Source organism: Ailuropoda melanoleuca, chromosome 1 (genome assembly GCF_002007445.2).
Source record: "Ailuropoda melanoleuca isolate Jingjing chromosome 1, ASM200744v2, whole genome shotgun sequence".
NCBI classification, from domain to species: domain Eukaryota; kingdom Metazoa; phylum Chordata; class Mammalia; order Carnivora; family Ursidae; genus Ailuropoda; species Ailuropoda melanoleuca.
This window is the reverse complement of record NC_048218.1, coordinates 142,098,356-142,121,777: the sequence shown is the minus strand read 5'-3', so window position 1 is coordinate 142,121,777 and position 23,422 is coordinate 142,098,356. Positions and strand designations below refer to the sequence as shown.

At 38.8% G+C, this 23,422-nt stretch overlaps 1 protein-coding gene across 1 annotated transcript; it reads left to right on the top strand.

The window, feature by feature from the left end:
* Positions 1-1,329: 1,329 nt before the first annotated feature.
* On the top strand, positions 1,330-22,188 carry LOC100477744 (lanosterol 14-alpha demethylase). Its single transcript, XM_002925419.4, has 10 exons — positions 1,330-1,888; positions 3,290-3,388; positions 6,931-7,107; positions 8,331-8,457; positions 10,099-10,273; positions 12,067-12,186; positions 12,603-12,798; positions 14,004-14,099; positions 14,884-15,052; positions 20,812-22,188. Exons 1-10 carry the CDS (start codon positions 1,715-1,717, stop codon positions 20,988-20,990), a joined length of 1,512 nt encoding a protein of 503 aa, XP_002925465.1. The 5' UTR covers positions 1,330-1,714; the 3' UTR covers positions 20,991-22,188.
* The last annotated feature ends 1,234 nt before the right edge of the window (positions 22,189-23,422 follow it).

Genomic DNA, 23,422 nt, shown 5'->3' with positions numbered 1-23,422 from the left:
TACAAAAAGAAATAACAGTATTATTATAAAGAGCTTTGACTATGCAGATACTCTGAAAGGCTCTTGGGGATACCCAGAGGGCTATGGACCACAATTTGAGAACTGCTATGGTAGATATTAGGATAAAGGCAGTACATAAAAACAATTAAGACATGATCTCTATTCTCATCTTCTAATAGAGGAAACCTACAGAGATGATTACAACATGCTTTAGAGATACAACATATGGCAACAGTAGGGAGGACAGATTAAGGACAAGAATGGACAAGTACCAGGTAGGGTATTTTTGCAACGCAGACAAGCAACGATGAGATCTGACCTAAGGTAGTGATGAATGGAGAAACGTTCAAGATGGTGGAATTGTAAGATGTGGTGATTGATTAAATACGAGGAATGAAGGAGGAGGGCAATGGGGTGGATAGTGGTGCCCTTCCCACATGGGCATTACAGAAAAGGCAGCATGGCAGCCGTGGGCGGGGGGAGGTAAATTCAGTTCGGGATTTACTGAGAATGAGATGAGTGTTAAGCGTCTAGGTAGAGATGTTGAACAGGCAATTAGATACTCCTGCTCCTTCCCTGAGGGTCCTGCAGTTTTCTCATTCACTGCTCTATCCCCAGTGCGTACCTAGCACAATACCTAGCTCTTCATAGTGATTGAATAAATGCATGAATATGGTCGGGAACTCGTCAGAGTAATATAGAAGGGGAATTAAATTTGGTCATTATATATATACGCTTGTTTGAGACAGGAGGACGGGGTGGCCAAGTGCCTGCAGCTTTAGGACTGAACTTCCGCTTTAAAATATTTCTGGACAGAGTAAGTGCCGTTCTTGGAGAATGTTGCCCCAAATAGGTCGCGACGGCCTATAACTGACAAATTTATTTCGGAAAACCTGTTTCCGTGTAATCCAGACAGCAACCAAGTTTTGTTATCGTTATGCCGTATATTAATACCTGTCAGACCGGTTTTAACTTGGGTGGCACGGGACTGACCTCATCGTCCCACCCTTCCGTGTGTAGACGACGTCCTTCACAATTTCCCTTTTCCCGACCATGTTGACTGTCTTTCCAACGCCTCAGGACTGAGAGGACTGAGCCCTGAGGACTCAATTGCAGCCGGTCCGCGTGCCCAGGCGAGGGGCGGTGCTCAAGCCACCGGGGCGGAACTCAAGCCACCCGCCCGGCTGACGCGACATAAGCTGAGATCACCTCACGTCCGACGGGTGCAATCACAGAGCGCGCCACTGACGCTGCCTTCTCGCAAACCTCGCTCTGAGATCCCTCCGCCCGCCCTTTCCCGGCACCGTCTCGTGGTGCCCCGCACCCCAGGCACGCAGGGGTCAGGTGGCCCGCGATTCTCAGGGGGTGATCGCCTCTTAAGCGCTCGTTCTCTTCTGTCTCCGAACCTCTCGTACTATAGGGGCAACCTGCTTTTTCAGGGTCTCTCTCCTGGCGTAAGGAGACCTCGGCAGTAATTAGTACGGGTTGGAGGCGTGACCAGCACCAGGCCCCGCCCCATTCTGTGACGTATGGTGTGGCGCGCGTGGGAGCCGAGAGTAGTGGGTGGGACTGGGTTTAGTAGGAGACCTGGGGGCCGGGGCCGCCTCCTGACGCCCGTCTGCCGGCGGTACTCGCTCCGTCAGTTCGGAGGAGCGGCGGCGACCTCGGCCTCCAGCGTCTCTGACGAACTGTAGTGGCTGCTCCGGCGGTCAGGATGGTGTTGCTGGGTTTACTGCAGGCGGGCGGGTCGGTGCTGGGGCAGGCGATGGAGCGAGTGACCGGCGGCAGCCTCCTATCCATGCTGCTAATCGCCTGCGCCTTCACGCTTGGCCTGGTCTACCTGTTCCGCCTCGCAGTCGGCCACCTGGCCCCCTTGCCCGCCGGGGCGGTACGTGCACCCCGGGGGATCTGGGCGGGGGATGCAGCGACCACTGTGATCTAAGGGCTAGCGGGGTGACGACAAAGGCGGCCAAAGGGCTAGGGGGAGTGGAGGCCGCAGCCGTGCTCAGCTGGGCGGCGGCGGGCGCACTGGGGACCGGGAGGTGGCCGCAGCTCTGCTGCTTGTGGTCGCGACTTCCATGGCCTTGTTGGCGTTGGTGCTGGAGGCCCTGCAATGTAGCGATTCTGGCGGTAGCCGCGTGTCTGGTCTTGGTGGGGGTCGTGCTTGCAGCGTTCGTGGTCGTAGTGATGGCTGCTGTGCTGGCCGGGGTTCTGGTACCCCTAAAGGCCGTGGCCAGACTGGTGGCTGTACTGGCCACCATAGTGGTGTTACAGACTTTGCCATTGGCAGCTGCAGCTCTGGTGGCCGTCATCTTGGTCACTGCCCTTGTGGGGTTCCGTGTCCTATGGGCTGTAGTATTGCATCTAATGGCGATTTATATCTGTATGAAGGGGGGGAGAGTATTTGATAGGGTGGGAGTGACTGGATTGTCCCTTCTTATGATGATAATGAAGTATCATTAAAGTTTCTTTAATTTAGTGTCTTTATTGACCAGTAGCTTAATACTTACCTAATATTATTTGATGAATGCATCTTTAACCAGCCAACACCAAGTAGCTTTTAAAACTGCCCGTTTACTGACAGTGGAACGTATGAACTATTAACCAAGGGCGCCTAAAGTACCTTTTATAGTGAGTGCGAAGGAGTGCCTGCTAGTGATCTACTCTCTAAAATCAGTGGATGAGGGGCGCTGGGTTGTTCAGTTAAGCATCTGACCCTTGACCTCAGCTCAGGTCTTGATCTCAGGATCGTGAGTTCAAGCCCCACGCTGGGTGTGGAGCCTACTTAAATAAAATCAGTGGATGAGATGATAAATGTAGCTTTTTAAACATTTCACATCTTTCTATACCTCAAGTTACGGTTTGTATTTTTCTATACCTCCTTTAGGCAAGATTCCAGAACTAAATTGTGAGTGGTAGTGGTAAAGACAGTATAGTTTGATTTTCCTGTTTTTTTGTTTGTTTGTTTTTTGGGTTTTTTTGCTAATGGTTAAGAAACAGCCAATAAATAATATTGGACATATTCTGGACCGTGTTCAGCATGTGTATTTACAATACCTTTGTGTTTGTCTAGTCACTTATCTTATACCATGTTTTGAGTTTCTGTTCTTTTTCCTATGGCCACTCTCCTAAGATATTTGCAGTTTGGCTGTTTCTAAGTTACCACTGATGCTTTATTTTTTGGTAACTTTTTAATATTAGTGGTAAATTTCATTTGTTTGGTCAGGAAACTAAACTGGATATCTCTCAAAATGAAATGTGAACCCCAGTTTTTTGTTTTCTCTTGCAGAAAAGTCCACCGTACATTTTCTCTCCAGTTCCATTCCTTGGACATGCCATAGCATTTGGGAAAAGTCCAATTGAATTCCTAGAAAATGCATATGAGAAGGTACGTCTTCCAAATAATTACAGGAAAAGAAATTAGTGCTTTTCAAACTTTTCTTTAAATGGCAGAACATTAAAAAAAAAAAAGTATAGGAAACCAATTAAATTGGAGCTGCTCCTGTTTAAGAGTTGGAGGGTCTTGGAGACTCCCTTAACTTCTCCCATGTCCTGGGTAATCTCTAAGACATCACTGAAGAAAGTTCTGGCAGGTATGGCTTAAAAACCACTAGCCTAAATTTTGTACTTACTGATCATAGTTAAAATTGATACTAATTGACCCTCCTTTTTCTTAACCAGTCACCTGTGGAATTTTCTAACCTGCTCTACACATCTGTGACTTCACTTGGATGACCCACAGGATACCATGGCCATTCAGATCTTTGCTCCTCTTCTCTCTAGTGAGCTTTCCGAAACCAGTTCAACCATTTATTCCACAGTCTCACTGTGAATTGTTGTCACTCTTAACTATTTTAGCTCCACAATATAAATTTAGACACTTTATTCTTAGAACACAAACAACTTCTTTTCCTGGCTTGCTTCTTGCTTCTACAATTCCTTCCATTAGAACCATTCTTTGATCTCTTTAGATCTTCCAGTCCAGGGTCCCATTTACTTTCTCCTGATCTAAGAGCCTCCTTTCTTTCCTTTTCTTCGTTTTCCAGTTTGGGACAGTGGTCCATCATTTTGCTTACACTGTGGCCAATGCCATACATTTCCTTGCCCTGGATGTTTTCATTTTGCTTATCTGGTAAAACCCCAGACTCGGAGGGATTTTTCTTCTTCTTTTCTTCTTCCTTGTACCAGATGAGTTCCTTCCTAATTTCATGATTCCCTACCCTGAACAAACTTTGAACACTGCTCAACAATCGTGTTATGCCAAAGTATGGTTGGCATACTTTCCACTCCCCACAAGGATGATTCAAACCTTCACTTTTCTAAACTTCTGAATCTTCCTATCAAAGCAGATGACTTTGTCTCCTCTTTAGAGATATAAAATCATCCAAGAGAACTTTCTCATGCTCCCACTTTCAAACATACATTCTCTTTTCTTCCTGTTACACTAATTATAAAACACTTTGTGCCACTAATTTAGTGCTTTACATAGATTATCTGACTCCACAAAAATCCTTTCAGGTATATCTATTGTATAGATGATAAAACTGAGAAACAGGTCATATAATTTGTTCTTGGGCTCACTGCTGGCTAGTGGCCAAGCCAGGATTTACATGTGGTCTAATTTCTGAGTCTGTGCTTTTAATAATAATAATAATAATAATAATAATAGTAGTAGTAGTAATAAACACACATAATATTTACTATGGCCAACACACTCTTTTCTAATATATCTATAATATCTGTATATATACACACACACATATCATGAACAAAATGATATATATTTAATCTTGATAATAGTAGCCACTATTATTTCCATTTTATGGATGAGGGAAACTGAAGTACAGAGAGGTTAAGTTCTCCGACTCTAGGACCAAGGTCACAACAGCTAACAGGTGGAGGACCTGGGATGTGAACCTTGGCAGTCTGGCTCTGAGCCCATTAGGGTGCTATCACGTTGATTTTATACTATTTTGCTTCCTATTGGAGGTTAGAGTCTCAATCCATATTTGGTCTCAGGAAACTTATGCTATTATTTCTTCTTTCTGTAGTGACTTCCTTCAACTGGATCTTTCCCATTTTCTCTGAAAAATTTTCAAAAGTCACTCATTTAAAAAGACTGGAGCTTCTCTTGACTACTCAGTCTCCTCTCACATCCCTCCCCCATTAGCAAGTTTTCTGTACTTACTGTCTCTGTTTCCGCATCTCCTGTTTACTTACTCTTCAGTCCACCGTGGTCTGTCAGCGCCTTCACTAATGAGCTCCGTGTCCTAGTTCAATGAACTTGACCCCTTAGCTGTATTTGTCACTGGTGACTACTCCTTGTTCCTTAAATGTGGCTCCTCTCATTTTTCCCCCTTATTTCTCTCACTGTTTTTTCTCTAACTCCTTAGTGGGCTCATGCCTGGGCATTTACTGTTGGGGTTCATGGAGGTTTGGTCCTTGGCCTTTAGTCTTTCCTAGGTGATCTCATCTCTAACCTGCATCTCACTTACCAGGCATAGGTAGATGACACACAAATTACTGTCTCTGGTTCAGGTCTCTACTCCGGCTCCAGACCTGGATGTGCCAACTCCCACATGATTCTTTCTGAGTTGTCTCAAAGGCACCTGAAATCCAACATTTCTGAAGGCTACCCCTTGGTTTTTCTCTCTCCAATCCTGGTTGTCCTGTTTTCTCTTCTCACCATTTTCCTGTTTTCCAGTAGCCTAGGATTCATTCTTGATACTTCCCTCTCCCTGTCTCAATCAATCCATTGCTGTCTGTAGAATCTCTCTCCAAAATAATCTGGTATCCATCTGCTTCTGTGTGCACTGCCCCATCGTTACCATGCGGCAAGTTTTCATCATCAGGTTCCTGCAATAGGCTCTAACTGGTCCTCTGACATTCCTTCTGCTCCTGTTCCTCCCTCCTCCATGTAGCAGCCAGAGGGATCTTTCTTTTAAAATATGCATATATCAGGGTGTCCCTCCCACGCAGTTTAAAATCTTCTATGGCTTTCCATTGCTTGTAAGGAAAAAACTTCCTGAATATGGCTTATGAGACTGTAGAGGTCTAGGCCCTGCAGACTCAGCTCTCATCTCGTCCTCCCTCCACCCCTCATTAGGATCCATTAGGATCTTTGTGCATGCTCGGCTGCCATGCTGACTCCTCCTCATCCTTCAAGCCTCAGCTCACTTGGCCTTTCCTCTCTTTGGTCTCCCTTTTATCAGTTCTCTTCTCGTAGAGTTGCTTTCTTTCCTATAGTACTTGTCACATTTGCAATTTTACATTTGTTAATGTGATTATTTGATTAAGTTGTATCTTTTTCAATAGACTAAACTACATGAGTCAGAGATAGTATTTTTGTTAACGATTGTATCCCCAGAGCCTGGTCTTTAATAATACTCAGAAAACTGCAAGGTAAAGCATTTAACACCCAACCAGATAAACAAAAAATTAAAAATGAAATCATTTGGTGTTGGCGAGATAGTAGTAAACTGGATAACTAAATAAACTTCTGATGTCTTTACATAGCAAGTACAATAGGAAAGGTCATAACCTTTGGTGACTCCTATAAATTTATCTTTAACCAAGGGGGAAAATAATCTGTATTCTTAGCGATACTCATTGCAGTATTATCCATAATAAGTAAAGAACTGACCTATCACCCATATGTCCAATAATGAAAGAATAATTATTAAAATTATGATGTCTGTATAAAGGATAGAAAATACTTTCAGTATAAACTGAAAAAAGTAGAATAAAAAGTTTATATTTCACTTGCAACTGGATGAAAATAATTATAAATTTGGACAAAGACTGGGTGAATAATTGCATTAATGTTTATGCATGTTTTAATTTTCAAAAATGTTTTGTGAATAAATTAGTGTTTCTTTTAGTGATACATATTTTTCAGTATCATCACTATGGCTACTTTTCTTTCTTTAGTATGGACCTGTATTTAGTTTTACCATGGTGGGCAAGACATTTACTTACCTTTTGGGGAGCGATGCTGCTGCACTGCTTTTTAATAGTAAAAATGAGGACCTGAATGCAGAAGATGTCTACGGTCGTCTGACAACACCTGTGTTTGGGAAGGGCGTTGCGTATGATGTGCCTAATCCAGTAGGTGACACTGTTATCTTCAAGAAAGACAAATCTATAATATAATAGTTATAGCTAGTAGTGTAATATTGTACATTTAGAATGTAGAAACAATTTATTCCTTGGTTCAAAAATCTGAAGAATGAGACATTTCAAAGAAAAGGCCTGGGTAACCGACAAAGAATGGGTATTCTGTTTTATAGCTGCAGGCATGGGCTAAGCAATTTTAAAGGTTTCCTATATAAAGAAAGAGAAACAATGATAACTTAAGGCATTGATTGGAGTGGGTAACAAGAAAATCCCATTATTTCATTGGAAGGGGCTCCCATGCCTCCACTCCTGCCTGAAATTCTAGCATAAGAGCTCTCTTGAGCTAGAGATTTTGAGCTAGAGATTGTTGGCTTTAGAAGTTTGTGTGATTTCTTTTCCCCTCCTAAAGTCAAATATTAAAGTCCTACAAATTGATGCAAAACACAAATGAGATCGTTGGCTCAATAGCTTGGTGTGGGCTCTGGCTGAGATCGTACCACACCTGACCTGGTATCCTAGTGTAGCAGTTAAGAGTTGACATCAAGTGTTATTTCTGGGGATGAGTGAGGTGTGGGGGAATGAATGGCTCCTCAAGGCCAAAAGCAAGAACCCTAGAAAATCCCTCTGGTCAGATATATCTGTTCATTTTTTCACACTGCTGATCAGAGTCTTAAAATAGAAATGTCCCAATGGGTTAAAACCATTAGCTGGCTTAGTGTGAATTTATTTCAGTCAGAGTATATTGAATTCTCATTAAACTTCTGGAAGATAGTGAGAGGAATGATACTTGTTTGGGAATGGAATGGGAAAATATGTGAAGTAGGAGAAAAATGATATGGAAACATAATGAACCTTTGGGGGCTTGTGTTGGTATCTAGGTTGGGTTGGGATCCTAGAAGATAACAGGATAGGAAAGGGAAGCCCTGGGGTCAGGAGTGGGAAAATGCATATGTAGGAAGGAAAGGCAGTGGGGTTCCTAATTTATCATTAGTCGAGGGCTTGCATACCAGGTATCTCTGTACATGTTCCTTCAGATCAAGTTTCCCATGTCTGGTGTAGTTTTAAAAAATCCTTTTATTGTTTTTATTTTCAGCATCTTTTTTTAGAATATTGTTTGCTTTACGTGTTGCAGAGTTAATAATAACCCAAGTGAATCTTCTGATAAAACAAAATTGTGTTTTAATGCTTGGTATTATACTGTTAATATTTTGAAGGTTTTTTTGGAGCAGAAGAAAATGTTAAAAACTGGCCTTAACATAGCCCACTTTAGACAGCACGTTTCTATAATTGAGAAAGAAACAAAAGAATACTTTCAGAGTTGGGGAGAAAGTGGAGAAAAAAGTAAGCAAACTGTTTTGGTTTTGCATTTGTCCTAGTATTTCTACTTTTTTATGGCTAGAAATGTAAGAATGTGTGTGTGTGTGTGTGTGTGTGTGTGTGTGTGTGTGTGTGTAATGAAAAACCAACTGCAACATATGTAAAAACCAGCTTAGATTTAATGGAAAGAATATATTTTGATAATCATAGAGTTAAAAAGACCTGAGAGGAAGTGATTATTGCTGTTCACTTAGCAAAACCTTAAAATGGGTTAATTAACATGCATGTTATTCAGCTCATTTGTACAAATAATATAAAAATGACTAAAACTTATTAAGTTTTGAAATAAACTGAATGTAAGACTTTTTGCAAGGTCATTTTAAGACAATAAATAACTTTTTTTTAACCCCCATGAGCAAGTAAAAGTCTAAATGGTTTAATTTTGAATGTAATACCCTATCTATCTGATACTGTATGGGAATGATTTATTTCATGAAAAAAGTAAATTTAAATACATAGGCTTACTCTACCACCAAATGTATTATATGCTTTCTTGCATTATGTATAGAGTATAATGAGTATAATTTGATCTTCTTTGGATATTTATGTGAATCCATTCTTTATATTGGACAATAAGTATTCCTTTCAGAGAAAATTGCCACCCCAAAGCAGAAAGCAATATCTGCTTACAGGGTATCAAGCTTTCTGTGTGTCTGTGTGAGTTCCCATGTTCTGGGTGTGGTCTTCAGTTTCTGTAAAAGGTCCAGAAACTTGATTTTATTTTTAATACACCTAAAGCTGATGTGATATATTTCTAATCACACAAGAAGCTGTGTATAAACTAAAATGCCAACTTAATAAATACAAGTGAGACAAAGTTATAGGGCTGAGAACACCAGAATTTGCTTAACTGCATTGGCAAATCTAATTGGAAAGCCAAGTGATAATTGGAAGTTCATTTTATAAACACAGAATTAAAGAACAAGGCATTAACTGGGTAATTTTTATGACTTTTAAATGGCATCCAAATGTGCTTCCCTGATGCATCTGTCTCTAGTTTGGGATATACCAATTGATGATTAGCTACAGTTTTCTTTTATATATAGTCAAGACCTCAACTTGTATTCCTGGTCTTCCTGATTTTGACTGGCAAAATAGTCTGTTCTTCAGTTTTTGGACTGTTGTTCTTTGGGAAGCACCTCGTGCACTAAATCACTTTTTTGCTGCTTTTGTTACACTGCGACTTGGAACTCCTGTAACTCTATTCATTTTTTTTTTAATTTTCTTTTTAAGTAACTCTACACCCAATGCGGGGCTCGAACTCAAGACCCTGAAATCGCATGCTGTACAGTCAGCCAGGCGCCTCTCACTATATTCATTTTTATGTTCAATTTATTTTTTCAAGTTGAAGAGTCATGAGTGAGGTTCAGAGATGCCTTTGTGGCCTCTATTTTGGCTGTCCAGAGGTGCTTCCCATCATGAGTTTCTTGCCTCTCTTTGTTGCGTCCATATGTCTGTAGGCTTTTTGTGATGCTACGAACAAGATCTTGTCGGTTCTTTAGTTTTTATTCTCAGTTTACCTTTGTAATGCTTTTGTATCTCTAAGGAAGAAACTTTCAAAAGAATATTTGGCAATAGTAATGGGAATGATCTTTTTTCCTCTAGATTTGTTTGAAGCTCTTTCTGAGCTCATAATTTTAACAGCCAGCCATTGTTTACATGGAAAGGAAATCAGAAGTCAACTCAATGAGAAAGTGGCACAGCTGTATGCAGATTTGGATGGAGGTTTTAGCCATGCGGCCTGGCTGCTGCCAGGTTGGCTCCCGTTGCCTAGTTTCCGGTATGGATAAAGACACTATACTTGCTTTAATTGTAGAACTGCGGCAGTGTTGGTATGCTTTGTGTTAACAAAGATAAAAAATAAACATAAAACAGACAAATTAGGAGAGATCCATAACCATTCTTCTGTTAAGAATTCAAGACAGGTTTTCTTTATATAGTGAGCTCATTCAAGCTCTGTTTCAGTTTATAAACGAGGTCATTTGTTGTCTAGCTGTTCTAATTTAAAACCTCCTAATCTCACATATTCCGTCTACTCAGGAAAGTCTCTGGACTCTTCCTAAAAGTGATACTCCCCCTCTATGCACTTATTTGAAAATATTTGACTGTTTTATAGTCTATTGTGAAATTTCTTTGTTTTGAAGTAGTAAGTGCCTTTCTTTACTTTTCTCTTTGTTTTCTTACAACTATGCTGTGATTTCCTTAAGGGCAGGGACCATCTGATACAAAGAAATATTGCTTATAGGACTCGACATATGGTTTAGTGTCTTGAATATTAATGAGCTTTCTGTACCTGTTGATTCATTTCTGTTCAGGTGAGAGATGGGGAGGAGTTAAATTAGTACTCCTTTTCCTTCTATTTCTGCTACTTCTATATAGTTACAGGATAAAGAGGGGGAGAAAAAGGGAAAGCCAGGAGAGATTCTCTGGAATTCTTTGGAACTCCTAATACCTTATATTTGTAAGGAGCTTTGCAGTTTTCAAAATGCTTTCATCCAGAGCCTGTAGTGGGTCCTCCAGAAATATTCAACAAGCCCGTTTTTACTTTTTATATCTCCTGGATAAAGTCAGAAATTCCTGAGCTTGGTATGATAGACCTTTCCCACTTCAGTCCAGTCTTTCTCTGTCTTACCCAAACCAAATGATTTAACCAAATTATTCCATTCCCCTTCTTAAAACAGGCCCTATGTTTTCCTGGCACTGTTGTGTTCTTATTGGTAAACGTCTTCTGCCCACATTGTCTTAGTAGATCCTCAGTAACAGTCTTACAAACATAGCAGAGCAGCAATTTTTATTGGAAGGCTTAGTTATGAAGGGGCTAGGCAGTCAGATTGCCTGGTTTTAAAGTTCAGCTCCACTGCTTTCTGGCTGTGTGATTCTATGCAGCTGCCTGTGAAGTGAGGCTAAGAGCATCTACCTCACAGGAGGTCAAAGTGGGTAATTCATTTTGTAAAACACTTGGAGTATCTGTTACCTAGTGAGCACCCTACTTTAAAGGGAAGATTTGGGGACCTGAAGTTTGTTTTCTGACACTACTAGTATTTTTGCCCCCTACAAAACCATGTTTCAGAAAATGAAGAGTAGGATCAAATCCTGTTTAGAACATCCTAAATAAATCTTAGGTTTATTCAAATCCTGAATCCTATAGAAAAATCAGAATGACTCTCCATCTTCTTCAAGAATTAATTTGGTTAAAATTGGAATTTCGTTAATTTAAAGGGGTTAATTTAAAGGAGTATTCTGCTTTCTGTTAAACTGGAGAATGATTCTAAAGGAATAATCACAAATCTTGTTTTAGACCTTTTGTTAGAACACAGATAGTATGTTAAGAATCAGGGCTATATATGTTAGGACACATTTCTTGCCTTTAAGGACACTAGAAATTTCTAACAGTATAAGATTTTCATGGCTTCTTTTTTTCCTTCGGTTCTGAGTTTTTTGTCAATTATTTTAGAGTCATTCCAAGTTAGTTAGGTAAGGTTGCTTTAAGCTAGGTCCTGGTTATTTTCAAAATGAATCTGGTGCCAGAAAGTACGGCATTATTTTTTAGTCATTTTTGTCTTTGAATTGCAGACGCAGGGACAGAGCTCATCGAGAGATCAAGAATATTTTCTATAAAGCAATCCAGAAGCGCAGACAGTCAGAAGAAAAAATCGATGACATTCTCCAAACCTTACTAGATTCTACTTACAAGTAAGAGCTGTTCGGATCACATGTTAAGCTGAAACAGGAAATTAAAAATTAAAACAAAGTTAAAGAATATGTCCAGTTAAAAAGTAGTGATGTTGACAAAATTAGTAGCCATGAGCCTTGGGCTTGTTAAATGGATGAGACACGAATTACTGAGATCCCATTGCCTTCCTGAAGCCTGAGGACCACACATGGGGAAATGTCTGCTGACAAACTACATTGACATCTTTTGTAATGAAAATCATACTTTACTTTGGTCTGTCTCTTTCCCCTCAGGGAAAAAAAATTCTCACTTGTGATGGGCAAATGCAAGAGACTGTTACACCTGAAAAGTTTATTCATGAGGACCCTTTATTTAAATGTGGAGGCAGGAAATGGGTCTGCCAAACTGTTAAACTTGTGTGTGTCTCCTTCCATAGGGACGGCCGTCCTCTTACAGATGACGAAGTGGCAGGCATGCTTATTGGACTGCTGTTGGCAGGCCAGCACACGTCCTCAACTACTAGTGCCTGGATGGGCTTCTTTTTGGCCAGAGACAAAACACTTCAAGAAAAATGTTATTTAGAACAGAAAACAGTCTGTGGAGAAGATCTGCCTCCTTTAACTTTTGACCAGGTTTGTTGGATTTTTAGTTTCATTGCTGTGCTTTATGATTTTGAGTATCTAATGAATGGCTAGTTTTTAAAGGGGACAGTTTGATATATTCTATTTAGTACAGATTAAATTGCTTAGCTTCTTTATTTTTAGAAAATTCCCCATAGCCCTCTGTGAAATGTCTTACTGTTGGATTCACTTTGCTATTATTTTGTTGAGTTTTGCATCTGTGTTCATGAGGGGTATTGACACGTGGTTTTATCATGAGGTCTTTGACAGGTTTTGGTATACAGAGTAATGCTGGTCTCAAAGAATGAGTTTATAAGTGTTCCCTCTTTTATTTTTTTGGAAAAGTTTGTGAAAGATTGATATTAATTCTTTCTTACATGTTTGGTTAGAACTCACCATTGGAGTCTGTGCTTTTCTTTGTGCGAAGTTGTTTGATTACTTGTTATATACATCTATTCATATATTGTTTCTTCTTGAGTCTTTGGTTTGTGTCCTTCTAGGAATTTGTCCATTTTCATCTAGGTGACGTAATTAGTTGGCTTACAATTGTTAGTATTCTCTTATAATCCTTTCTGTTTCTATAAGGTCAGCAGTGATGTCTCTTTCATTCCTGATTTTGTAACACTTAAAAGAATAGCTTAATTGATACATAATTTACATACTATGGAGTCAGTCCATTTAGAGTATATAATTTACTGTTTTTTGATATATTCAGAATTGTGAAAACCATCACAATTTTAGAACATTTAAATCACTTCCAAAAGAAAGCTGGTACCCATTAGCAGTCATGTTCCATTGCCCCTGCCCCTGGCAACCACTGATCTACTTTTTGTCTGTATGGATTTGCCGTATCCTGGACATTTCATATAAACAGGATCATACAATATGTGGTCTTTTGTGACTGCTTCTTTCGCTTAGCATGTTTTCAAGTGTCAGCCATGTGGTAGCATGATTTTTGCTAGTGTTTTCATTTTTCAGACAAGTGGATTTTTGCAGGTCCTTACTATGCCATTCTTCGGGGTGATTACCTCTTGTACTAAGGGTATCTTGCTCTCTTTCCCTTGTTGACCTTGGATTGTATCAGACCAAGATAATCTCAGATACCTCTGCACTTCTACCACAGTATAAACTATCTTATTATAACCCAGAAGTTTAAATACATACTGTTGAAGTAAGTTAAATATTTATAAAACTCAGGAAATGTTTTCCCTTTCTAGCTGAAGGATCTAAATTTACTTGATCGCTGCATAAAAGAAACATTAAGACTTCGACCTCCCATAATGACCATGATGAGAATGGCCAAAACTCCTCAGGTGAGTCTCTTGGTTAGATCTCCCCTTCCATGCCCCCAGTTTTTATTTATCCAAAAGAAGAAATATAACAGCAAAGAGAATTTTTTTTTTTAAGATTTTATTTATTTATTCGACAGAGATAGAGACAGCCAGCGAGAGAGGGAACACAAGCAGGGGGAGTGGGAGAGGAAGAAGCAGGCTCATAGCGGAGGAGCCTGATGTGGGGCTTGATCCCATAACACCGGGATCATGCCCTGAGCCGAAGGCAGACGCTTAACCGCTGTGCCACCCAGGCGCCCCAAAGAGAATTTTTTAAATTAAAAAAGTAGAATAATCATTTCCACATCATTTCAATTTTTTATATTCTAACTCTGATATGTAATTATATATCTTATTTATATAGATATTTTTATATAATTCGAGCGTATACATGCTAATCTGTTCCCTGCATTTTTATTTTACAATTAGGATTTTAAAAATGGTAGTATATTTTTTTCCTGGTTTAAAGAAAAGCATGTTTTGTTAAAAATTCTGATAGTATGGAAATATATGGATTGGATTGTGAAAGGCTCCTTGATATCCCTCTGCTAACTCTGAGACATTATGGTTTTTTTAAATTTCCAGCCCAATGTTGGGTCACTTGGAAATCATCTAAAGTTAAACTAATTTTTAGCTGGCCTATTATCTAACTAGTTTTTAAATATATGTATATCACGTGTGTGTTAATGCTTTATTACACAATGGTCTGGTTATTTGGTACAATAGTTCTGTATTATCTAATGAAATGTGTTGCTTTTATTTGTAGACTGTGGCAGGGTATACCATTCCTCCAGGACATCAGGTGTGTGTCTCTCCCACTGTCAATCAGAGACTTAAAGACTCATGGGTAGAACGTCTGGACTTTAATCCTGATCGCTACTTACAGGACAATCCAGCTTCAGGAGAGAAGTTTGCTTATGTGCCATTTGGAGCTGGTAAGATACCATTTTACTTTTGAAATGTTCTGATAATGTTTATGTCTGTCCAAATAATTCATATGAATTTTATTTATAAGTATCTTTTCCTTCCTCATAGGAACATTCCTGAAAACATTTGTAGGAGTATAATCTTTGCCAAGTTGGAAAAAGTATTTTATTTATACTAAAGGAAGTTGTTTTGTGAATCCTTATATAATGCTCTATTACCTTCTATCCAATTTAGTTTTTTCAGGGTTAATTTTTATAGTCCACCTGTCTTCCCTTATAATAGTATTTAAAGCTCTTTGTAAATTGTTCTAAAGAACCACTGGAATTAGCACACCATTTAGGCAATTATTTTAGGCTAAATATGATAACAGATTGCCAGTGTTTCAGAAAAGAGCAAACTCAGTCTTGTTAAAATTGAAGCTTTTCTGGATTGTCAGTCAACTTTTTGGTGCTCTGTCTGTATCCTTAGGATAAAAGGATCTTTAAATTTGGCAGGTTTTGCATAGGTTTGCAAACTTTTGCATTTCAATTACCATCCTTAAATTATGCAGGCAGACCCTTGTTCCTGTAGTAATTTCTCTGTTCATTAGTACTCTACAGATTAAACACTTTCTGACTTCTTGTTTAGTCTTTCCAAAGAGATTTGAAATGGCACAACTTTTTTGTCATGGGTCACACTGTTTCCACACATAAAGGAAAGTATAATGTCCTTTAGGAACTTCTGATCTTAGTAACTTTAATAAATAAATTTAATAATATGGTATGTAATACCACATATAAAAGTCAGAGATTGTTCAAACAGTTGGAAGGGCTATTAGTTCTGTGGCCCAAAATCTGCCCCAAAGAGGAATCATTTCTAAACTGGTAATTGCCTGGACTGCGCTTGAACTTTTTTAGGTAATAGATTGCTCAGTTACCTTCTATGGCAGCTCATTTTGTTTTTTAGACAGCTCCCATTTTTAAAAACTTACATTAAAGCTGTAATCTGGGGGCACCTGGCTGCCTCAGTCAGTAAAGCACGTGACTCTTGGTCTCAGGGTCATGAATTCAAGCCCCTGTTGGGTGTGGAGCCTACTTAAAAAAAAAAAAGCTGTAATCTGTTTCCTTTTAACGTCGCATTGTGTTAAAACATCCCCTAATTGTGTTCTCTGAGGTTATACTGTATATCTTTGAGCTCTCCGAATATATGACACAGTGTTCCCTCAAATTTGTCATCATTGTGCTAATTTCTTGGGGCTACTATAACTCCCACAAACTGAGTGACTTAAAACAATAGATCTTTATTCTCCCATATTTCTGGAGGCTGGAGGCCTGAAATCAAGGTGTTGGCAGGGCCTTGCTCTCCCTGACGGCTCTAGGAGACAGTCTTTCCTTTCTTGTTCCAAGCTTCCAGTGGCTCTTGGCAGTCTTTGGCATTCCTTGGGTTGTAGCTACATCACTCTGATCACTGCCTGTCTTCACATGGCCGTATGCCCTATGGGTGTCTCTTTGAGTCTGTGCATGGCTTTCTTTTAAGGACATCATCATTGGATTTAGGACTCACCCTAACCTGGTATGACTTCATTGTAACTAATTATATCTGCAAAGTCTGATTTCTGAGTAGACATGAATTTTGGGGGGACACTCTTCTACCCCATATGATGTTAAGTATGTCCAATTTCTTCATGACTTTGTAATGTTGTAATTTTTTCCGTGTTGGAACATGTAGCTTATTCATTTTCATATTACTACCTTTTGTGAATCATCAGAATTTATCCATTTTTCTATTAATTATAGTTAGGATACATCTAGTTTCCTGCTATTAAAAATAATCCTTTAATCTCCCTGTGAGTAAGCCAAGCCTCTCCTTAGTTGTTATATTTGAATATGGAATGGTTTGTAAACACCCTTTTTAAATAGGGCTCCTAGAAGTAAGTGCATTTAAGGGGCACATAGCACTGTGCTAATAATACGCACTTTTTGTTAATTTTTTCTCTATTTAATCTTCACAACCACACTATGAGGAAGGGACTGTCTTATTCATTTTTCAGAAATGGAAACCAAGGCTTTAGCAAGGCTTTTTTCAATTGCAGTGATTTGACTTGATCTTTTTATATTCCCTGAAAAGCCATCTTTTGTTACTGAGCTTACTACTTTATGAGGTTTGGAAGGTCAGAGAGATTGGAAGGCATTACTTCTTTCTGGCTTAAGTATTTAGAGACAAAAAAAGTTTGTCTCTTTGGCTTTTATATATAACCTTTTTAAAATACATGAATTATATTTTCTATTATTAAAATTTCCCTGACATTTTAATAAAAATTTCACAGCAAAGTCAAAAGAATTTTATACTGAACATTCATATACCCATTATCTAGATTCTGCCATTGACATTTTACTTATACTTGTTTTATCACATATCCGTCCATCAATGCATTTACTTTTTGTTGCTTTTCAAAGTAAACTGTACACATCAGTATATGTCTCTGACTTTTTCAGCAAGTATATAACAAACTACAGTTCAGTATTCTAGTTTTGATATAAAATTTTACAATGAAATACCCAAGTCAATATTCCTTGTTTTGACAAATGAATAACCTCAATCAAATCTAATTTACTGATTTTTAAAATTGTTATTGCTTCCTGGTCCTGTCTAAAAACTTTTGACTGGCCCCAAGTCATGAAGACATTCTCCTCTATTACTCCCTATTAAAATTTAATGGTTTGGAGCACCTGGGTGGCTCTGTTGGCTAAGCGGCTGCCTTTGGCTCAGGTCATGATCTCAGGGTCCTGGGATGGAGCCCTGAGTTGGGCTCCCTGCCCAGTGGGAAGTCTGCTTCTCCCTCTCCCTCTGCCCCCCCCCCCCCCGCTTGTGCTCTCTCTCTCAAATAAATCTTCAAAAAATGTTTTGATGGTTTAGCATTTATGTTTAGGCCTATGATCATCTGGAATTAGTTTTTTGAGTTTGGTATGAGACAGGAATTGAGGGTTTTTTTTATTTTTTTATAAGATTTTATTTATTTGAGAGAGAAGGGGGGGAGGGGCAGAGGGAGCCGGAGAAGCAGGCTCTCCCCTGAGCAGGGAACGTAAAGCAGGGCTCGATACTAGGACCCTGGGATCATGACCTGAGCCAAAGGTGGATGCTTAACTGACTGAGCCATCCAGGCACCCCCCCCCCCTTTTTAATGTTAGATACATAGTTATTCCCATACCATGTGTTGAAAAGACTTTTTCTTCATTGGCTTCTTTTATTTACTGCCTTTCTTGATAATCAGATAACCGTAAAAGTATGTCTTGGTTCTTTGCTGTGTGCCATTGTTCTGTTTGTTGAGCCCTATCCAGAACCACATTGTCTTGGTTGCTGTGAAAGAAAAAGAATCCCACTTTCTACTCCACACTTGCACTTATAACACTTCTGACAACATTTCTGGTCACTAAATGTTGTTTGGGTGTTTTTCCCCACATTAATTCTCTGTGGATACCCACTGGGTTTCCTACAATTCAACTCAGTTCTGACACTATCTACCTGGGGTTAGCACTGACCCCATAGGTTAAGGGCTTAGTCCCACAAGATTTCCCCTGCCCCCCATAACTTCAGATACCAATCACAAGTCCAGGTTGTTTCCTGTTCTTCTGACTAGTGGGCTGTAAATCAGAGGTTTTCTTGATCCCGTCCTTGGGGTTCCACAGTTTCGTAAAATGGCTCACAAAACCTGGAAAGCAGTTTATTTACTGGATTAACAGTTTATTACAAAGAGGGGATACAACTCAGGAACAGCTGAGTGAAGATGCATAGGGCAAGGTATGGGGGAAGGAGCTCAGAGCTTCCATGCCTTCTGGGTATGCAACACTCCCACCATCTCCATATGTTCACCAACCTGGAAAGCTCTCCCAATACGACCTCTCAATCCTCCATACTGTAGCGATTTTTGTGGAGGCTTCATTATGTAGGCATGATTGATTAAGTCATTGGTGATTAATTCAACCTCCAGCCCCTTCTCCCTCCTGGAGGTCAGGGGTTAGGGCTTTAAGTTCTAACCCTTTAAGCACATGGTTGGTTCCCCTGGTAGCCAGGCCCGACTCTGAGGGGATTTCCAAAAGTCCCCTCATTAACAAACCCAAGTGCGGTTGAAAGGGGCTTATTATGAATAACATGTCTCCTTCTTTTATTGCTCTTTGCTCTTAAGAAATTCCAAGGTGTTTGAGGAGCTCTGTGCTAACAATGGGAGAAAGAGCAAATATATATTTATTACAAACCACATTATCATAGTTGCTGTACCTTTCATACTGAAGTCAGATTTGAAGTCAGTTTAAATCTTCCAGCTTGTTTTTGTTTTTTCAAGACTGCTCTGCATATCTTAGGTCCTCCTTTGCATTTCCATATGCATTTTTTAAAAAAAGTTCTTACTTGAATTCCAGTTAGTTTAACATACATTGTTACATTAGTTTCAGGTGTACAATATAGTGATTCAGTGATTCCATACAACACCCGGTGCTCATTACAAGTGATTTCTTAATCCCCATTGCCTATTTCTCCCTTTCCCTCACCTACCTCCATTCTGATAACCATTAGTTTATTCTCTATAGTTGAGGCTTTTTCTTGGTTTGCCTCTTTTTTCTGCATTGCTTGTTTATTGTTTCTTAAATTCCATGAGTGAAATCAGATGGCATTTGTCTTTCTCTGACTTATTTTGCTTAGCATAATAGTCTCTAACTCCATCCATATCGTTGCACATGGCAGGATTTCATTCTTTTTTATAGCTGAGTAATATTCCCTTATATATATATATGTACCACATCTTCTTTATCCATTCATCAATTGATGGATACTTGGGCTGTTTCCATAATTTGGGTACTGTAGATAATGCTGCTATAAACATTGGGGTGCGTGTATCCTTTTGAATTAGTATTTTTTATCCATATGTATTTTAGAATCAACTTGTCAGTTTTTACACGTATATAACCTTTTAAATTTTGATCTAGGTATGTGTTTGTATTTTGATTTATTAAATCCCTTTTTCTTCCGTTCTTATTTTGAAATGGCATTTAAAGTTTTTTTTAAAGATTGTATTTTTAAGTAATCTCTACACCCAGTGTGGGGCTTGAACTCACAATCCCGAAATCAAGAGTTGCACACACTCCATTGACTGAGCCAGCCAGGCGCCCCTGGCATTTGAAGTTTTGATTGAAGTGTTCATATTGACTTTTTTTTTTTTTAAGGATTTTATTTATTTAATTGACAGAGAGACAGCCAGCGAGAGAGGGAACACAAGCAGGGGAAGTGGGAGAGGGAGAAGCAGGCTCCCAGCAGAGGAGCCTGATGTGGGGCTTGATCCCAGAATGCCAGGATCACACCCTGAGCCGAAGGCAGACGCTTAACGACTGAGCCACCCAGGCGCCCCCATATTGACTTTTAACTAGGGCTCTCTTGGGACAGAAGCTAAGAATATTCTAGTATAATTCCAAAGTAGATTGTCATCATAGATTTCAAATCTTACATATATTTAAACTTAGATAGGTGTGACATTTCAAAAAAAGTAATTAGAAGTGTCATTATATAATTATGCAAGTGCTGTTTCCCTTAAAAAAAAAACCTTGAAAATCTTCTGAGATTTTTATTAACTATTTTATATTTTACATTCTTCTTTCATGTGAAAAGAATATGCCATCTTTTTCCTATATTATCTCTGTATCTGCTGTCCCTCCAAACTGTAAACAAATTTATCACTCCAGGAGAAAAGACAGGAAAAAGAATTTCAGTTGATTCTTAGAAAACTTTCTTTTTTTGACAGGGCGTCATCGTTGTATTGGGGAGAATTTTGCCTATGTTCAAATCAAGACAATTTGGTCCACTATGCTTCGTTTATATGAATTTGATCTCATTGATGGATATTTTCCCACTGTGAATTATACAACCATGATTCACACCCCTGAAAACCCAGTTATCCGATACAAACGAAGATCAAAATGAAAAGCTGCAAGGAACTAACAATGTGAAACATCACTGTAAACTGCAAAAGCATTTGAAGAGAATGAAGTTTACAAAACAACTCCTGGTGTATTCTTTTTTTGAGTGTAATTTTAAAAGACAGCTTAAGTTATGGTTTTTGTATTTTCTTAACTGAATAGTTCTATCAAATCTAATGGCATTTCAGATATTTCCTAATGTTTTATGATGGCTATTAAGGAAATCAAACTCATTAGTATGAAATTATTTAGGGGGGATCTTGGTAATTGACAGATTCTTAACACAGTTTCCAGGTATTAATTTTAACAACAAATATAGCTCTTGGAAAGTAAGTTCAGGGTATTTACATCTTGGACTAGATCTGCCAGTATAAAAAGGCCCAGAGGCCCAGGGAGATACTTGGAAACCTCAGGTTATTTATTTACGGGGTAATGTTTGTGTGTGTGAGTGAGGATGGGTGGGTAGGGAATAAACTCATATTTAAAGCCTTGGATAAAAAAGAATCCCATCAATTGTTTTGGTAGGATACCTAGCAATGATGGAGCTATGCTGTAGAAAAATGTCTTTTGAAATTTACCTGAAAGAAGCATTGTCTCCAGGAAACAGATCTGACAATGACTTAGTAATTACATTTCCTAAAAATTAATAATACTAAAGAATGCACATGTATCTTGATCTAATTACTAAATATTACATATTTATCTACCTGATAAACTTCTCTCTGGTTCCACATGGTGACATAAATGTGAAAGCCCAAAATAAAGTCCTTAAGGAATAGTTCTTGTTCTCTTCGGCTCTAGGTGGTTTCCTGCTTCCTCCCTAGAGTCTAATTAGGGATGTTTCTGTTAGTTCTGTTTATTAAAACAATTTAGGTTAACAAACTTTTTAAAAAAAACAAAAAATCAGAGATCAGGAACTCTGGCTTTAAGGTAAAGGTAACATGCAGTGAGGGTCTTTGGGAGTAGAATCACTGGTCGTATTGTGTGCAGCCTGCATTCAAGAATCCACTCAAAGTGTAACTAGGGACCTGACTATATACCTGTTGTGATTTGATCATATAATCTGTTTTTACTGGATGAGGCCAAAATATTTTCCCTTATGCATAAGGGAAGGGCGCTAGAGGACTCATGTTAAACTATTTGTGAAGGCAAAAATCTCTGCTGTTAGAGTTTTTCACATTAAAATGATCTCTGAGAAAAAATATAGTCTGTATTCACTAATTATAAAGTGGTGTGCTTCAGTGCGCAGAATTCAGGAATCTAGGAACTTGGATGGAAAAAATTCCATCTTTGTACTAATTTCAAACTGTAATTTAGTATTTCCTTTATTATGAAGCAACAAACTATACTGTATTAGCAGTACCCATGATTTTGAGATATCACAATGTGAAACATCACATTGATGTTTCAGATCTCCTGAAATGTCTTCTACTTCCATCACTACTTTAAAATCATGGTAGTTATTAGATCAACTGCTAGATCTTATTTCTAAAAATGTACTATTTCCATGTAATTGGTTTCCTTTGCAACCCTATAGATGTCATGTGTTTAAAAGCACTATTCTGAGAAGAGACCCATAGTTTTCAAAAAGACTGCTACAGAGGTTCCTGGCACAAAAAAAGTTCAAACCCTGAGTAAGGCTAGTCTGTGTTTAGTGAATAGTTTGTTTTAGACTTGAATAGACTTAATTTTTTTTTACATTAACATATAATGTATTATTTGTCTCAGGGGTACAGCTCTGTGATTCAGTCTTAGACAACACACAGCGTTCACCCCAACACATACCCTCCCCAAAGTCCGTCACCCAGCCACCCCATCTCTCCCATGCCCCCTCCACTCCAGCAATCCTCAGTTTGTTTCCTGAGATTAAGAGTCTCTTACATATGATTTGTCTGGTTTTTCTCTGGTTTTGTCTTGTTGTTTTTCCTCTCTTGCCCTATGATCCTCTACCTTGTTTCTCAAATTCCACATATCAAGTGAGATCATATGATAACTGTCTCTGATTGGCTTATTTTGCTTAGCATAATACCCTCTAGTCATCTACGTTGTTGCAAATGGCAAGATTACACTTTTTCATGGCTGCATAATATTCTATATATATATATACACACACACATATGCACAATAATGCATATCATATATACACATATATGTGTATATATATATATATATATAAACACCACATCATCTTTATCCATTCATCTCTCGATGGACATCTGGGCTCTTTCCATAGTTTAGCTTTGAATAGACTTAATTTTTAACCACTGACTCATGACAGAAGCATTGACAAGTTGGACTGCAGAGGCCTGATGTCATAAGGAAGGCTGATGGTCATATAATGGGACACCTGTCTGCTACCTTCTCCATTTTCTCTCACAGCAGAAGGGCTTTGAATGGCAAGCTATGCTAACTACAAAAGGTTCTACTCAATTAAAT

Excerpts from the sequence above, each read along its gene's own strand:
- LOC100477744 (XM_002925419.4), top strand. The coding sequence starts at position 1,715 with ATGGTGTTGCTGGGTTTACTGCAGGCGGGCGGGTCGGTGCTGGGGCAG. Across the intron at positions 12,187-12,602 it reads TTACTAGATTCTACTTACAA|GGACGGCCGTCCTCTTACAG; the intron begins GTAAGAGCTGTT and ends CTCCTTCCATAG. Across the intron at positions 12,799-14,003 it reads CTCCTTTAACTTTTGACCAG|CTGAAGGATCTAAATTTACT; the intron begins GTTTGTTGGATT and ends TTCCCTTTCTAG.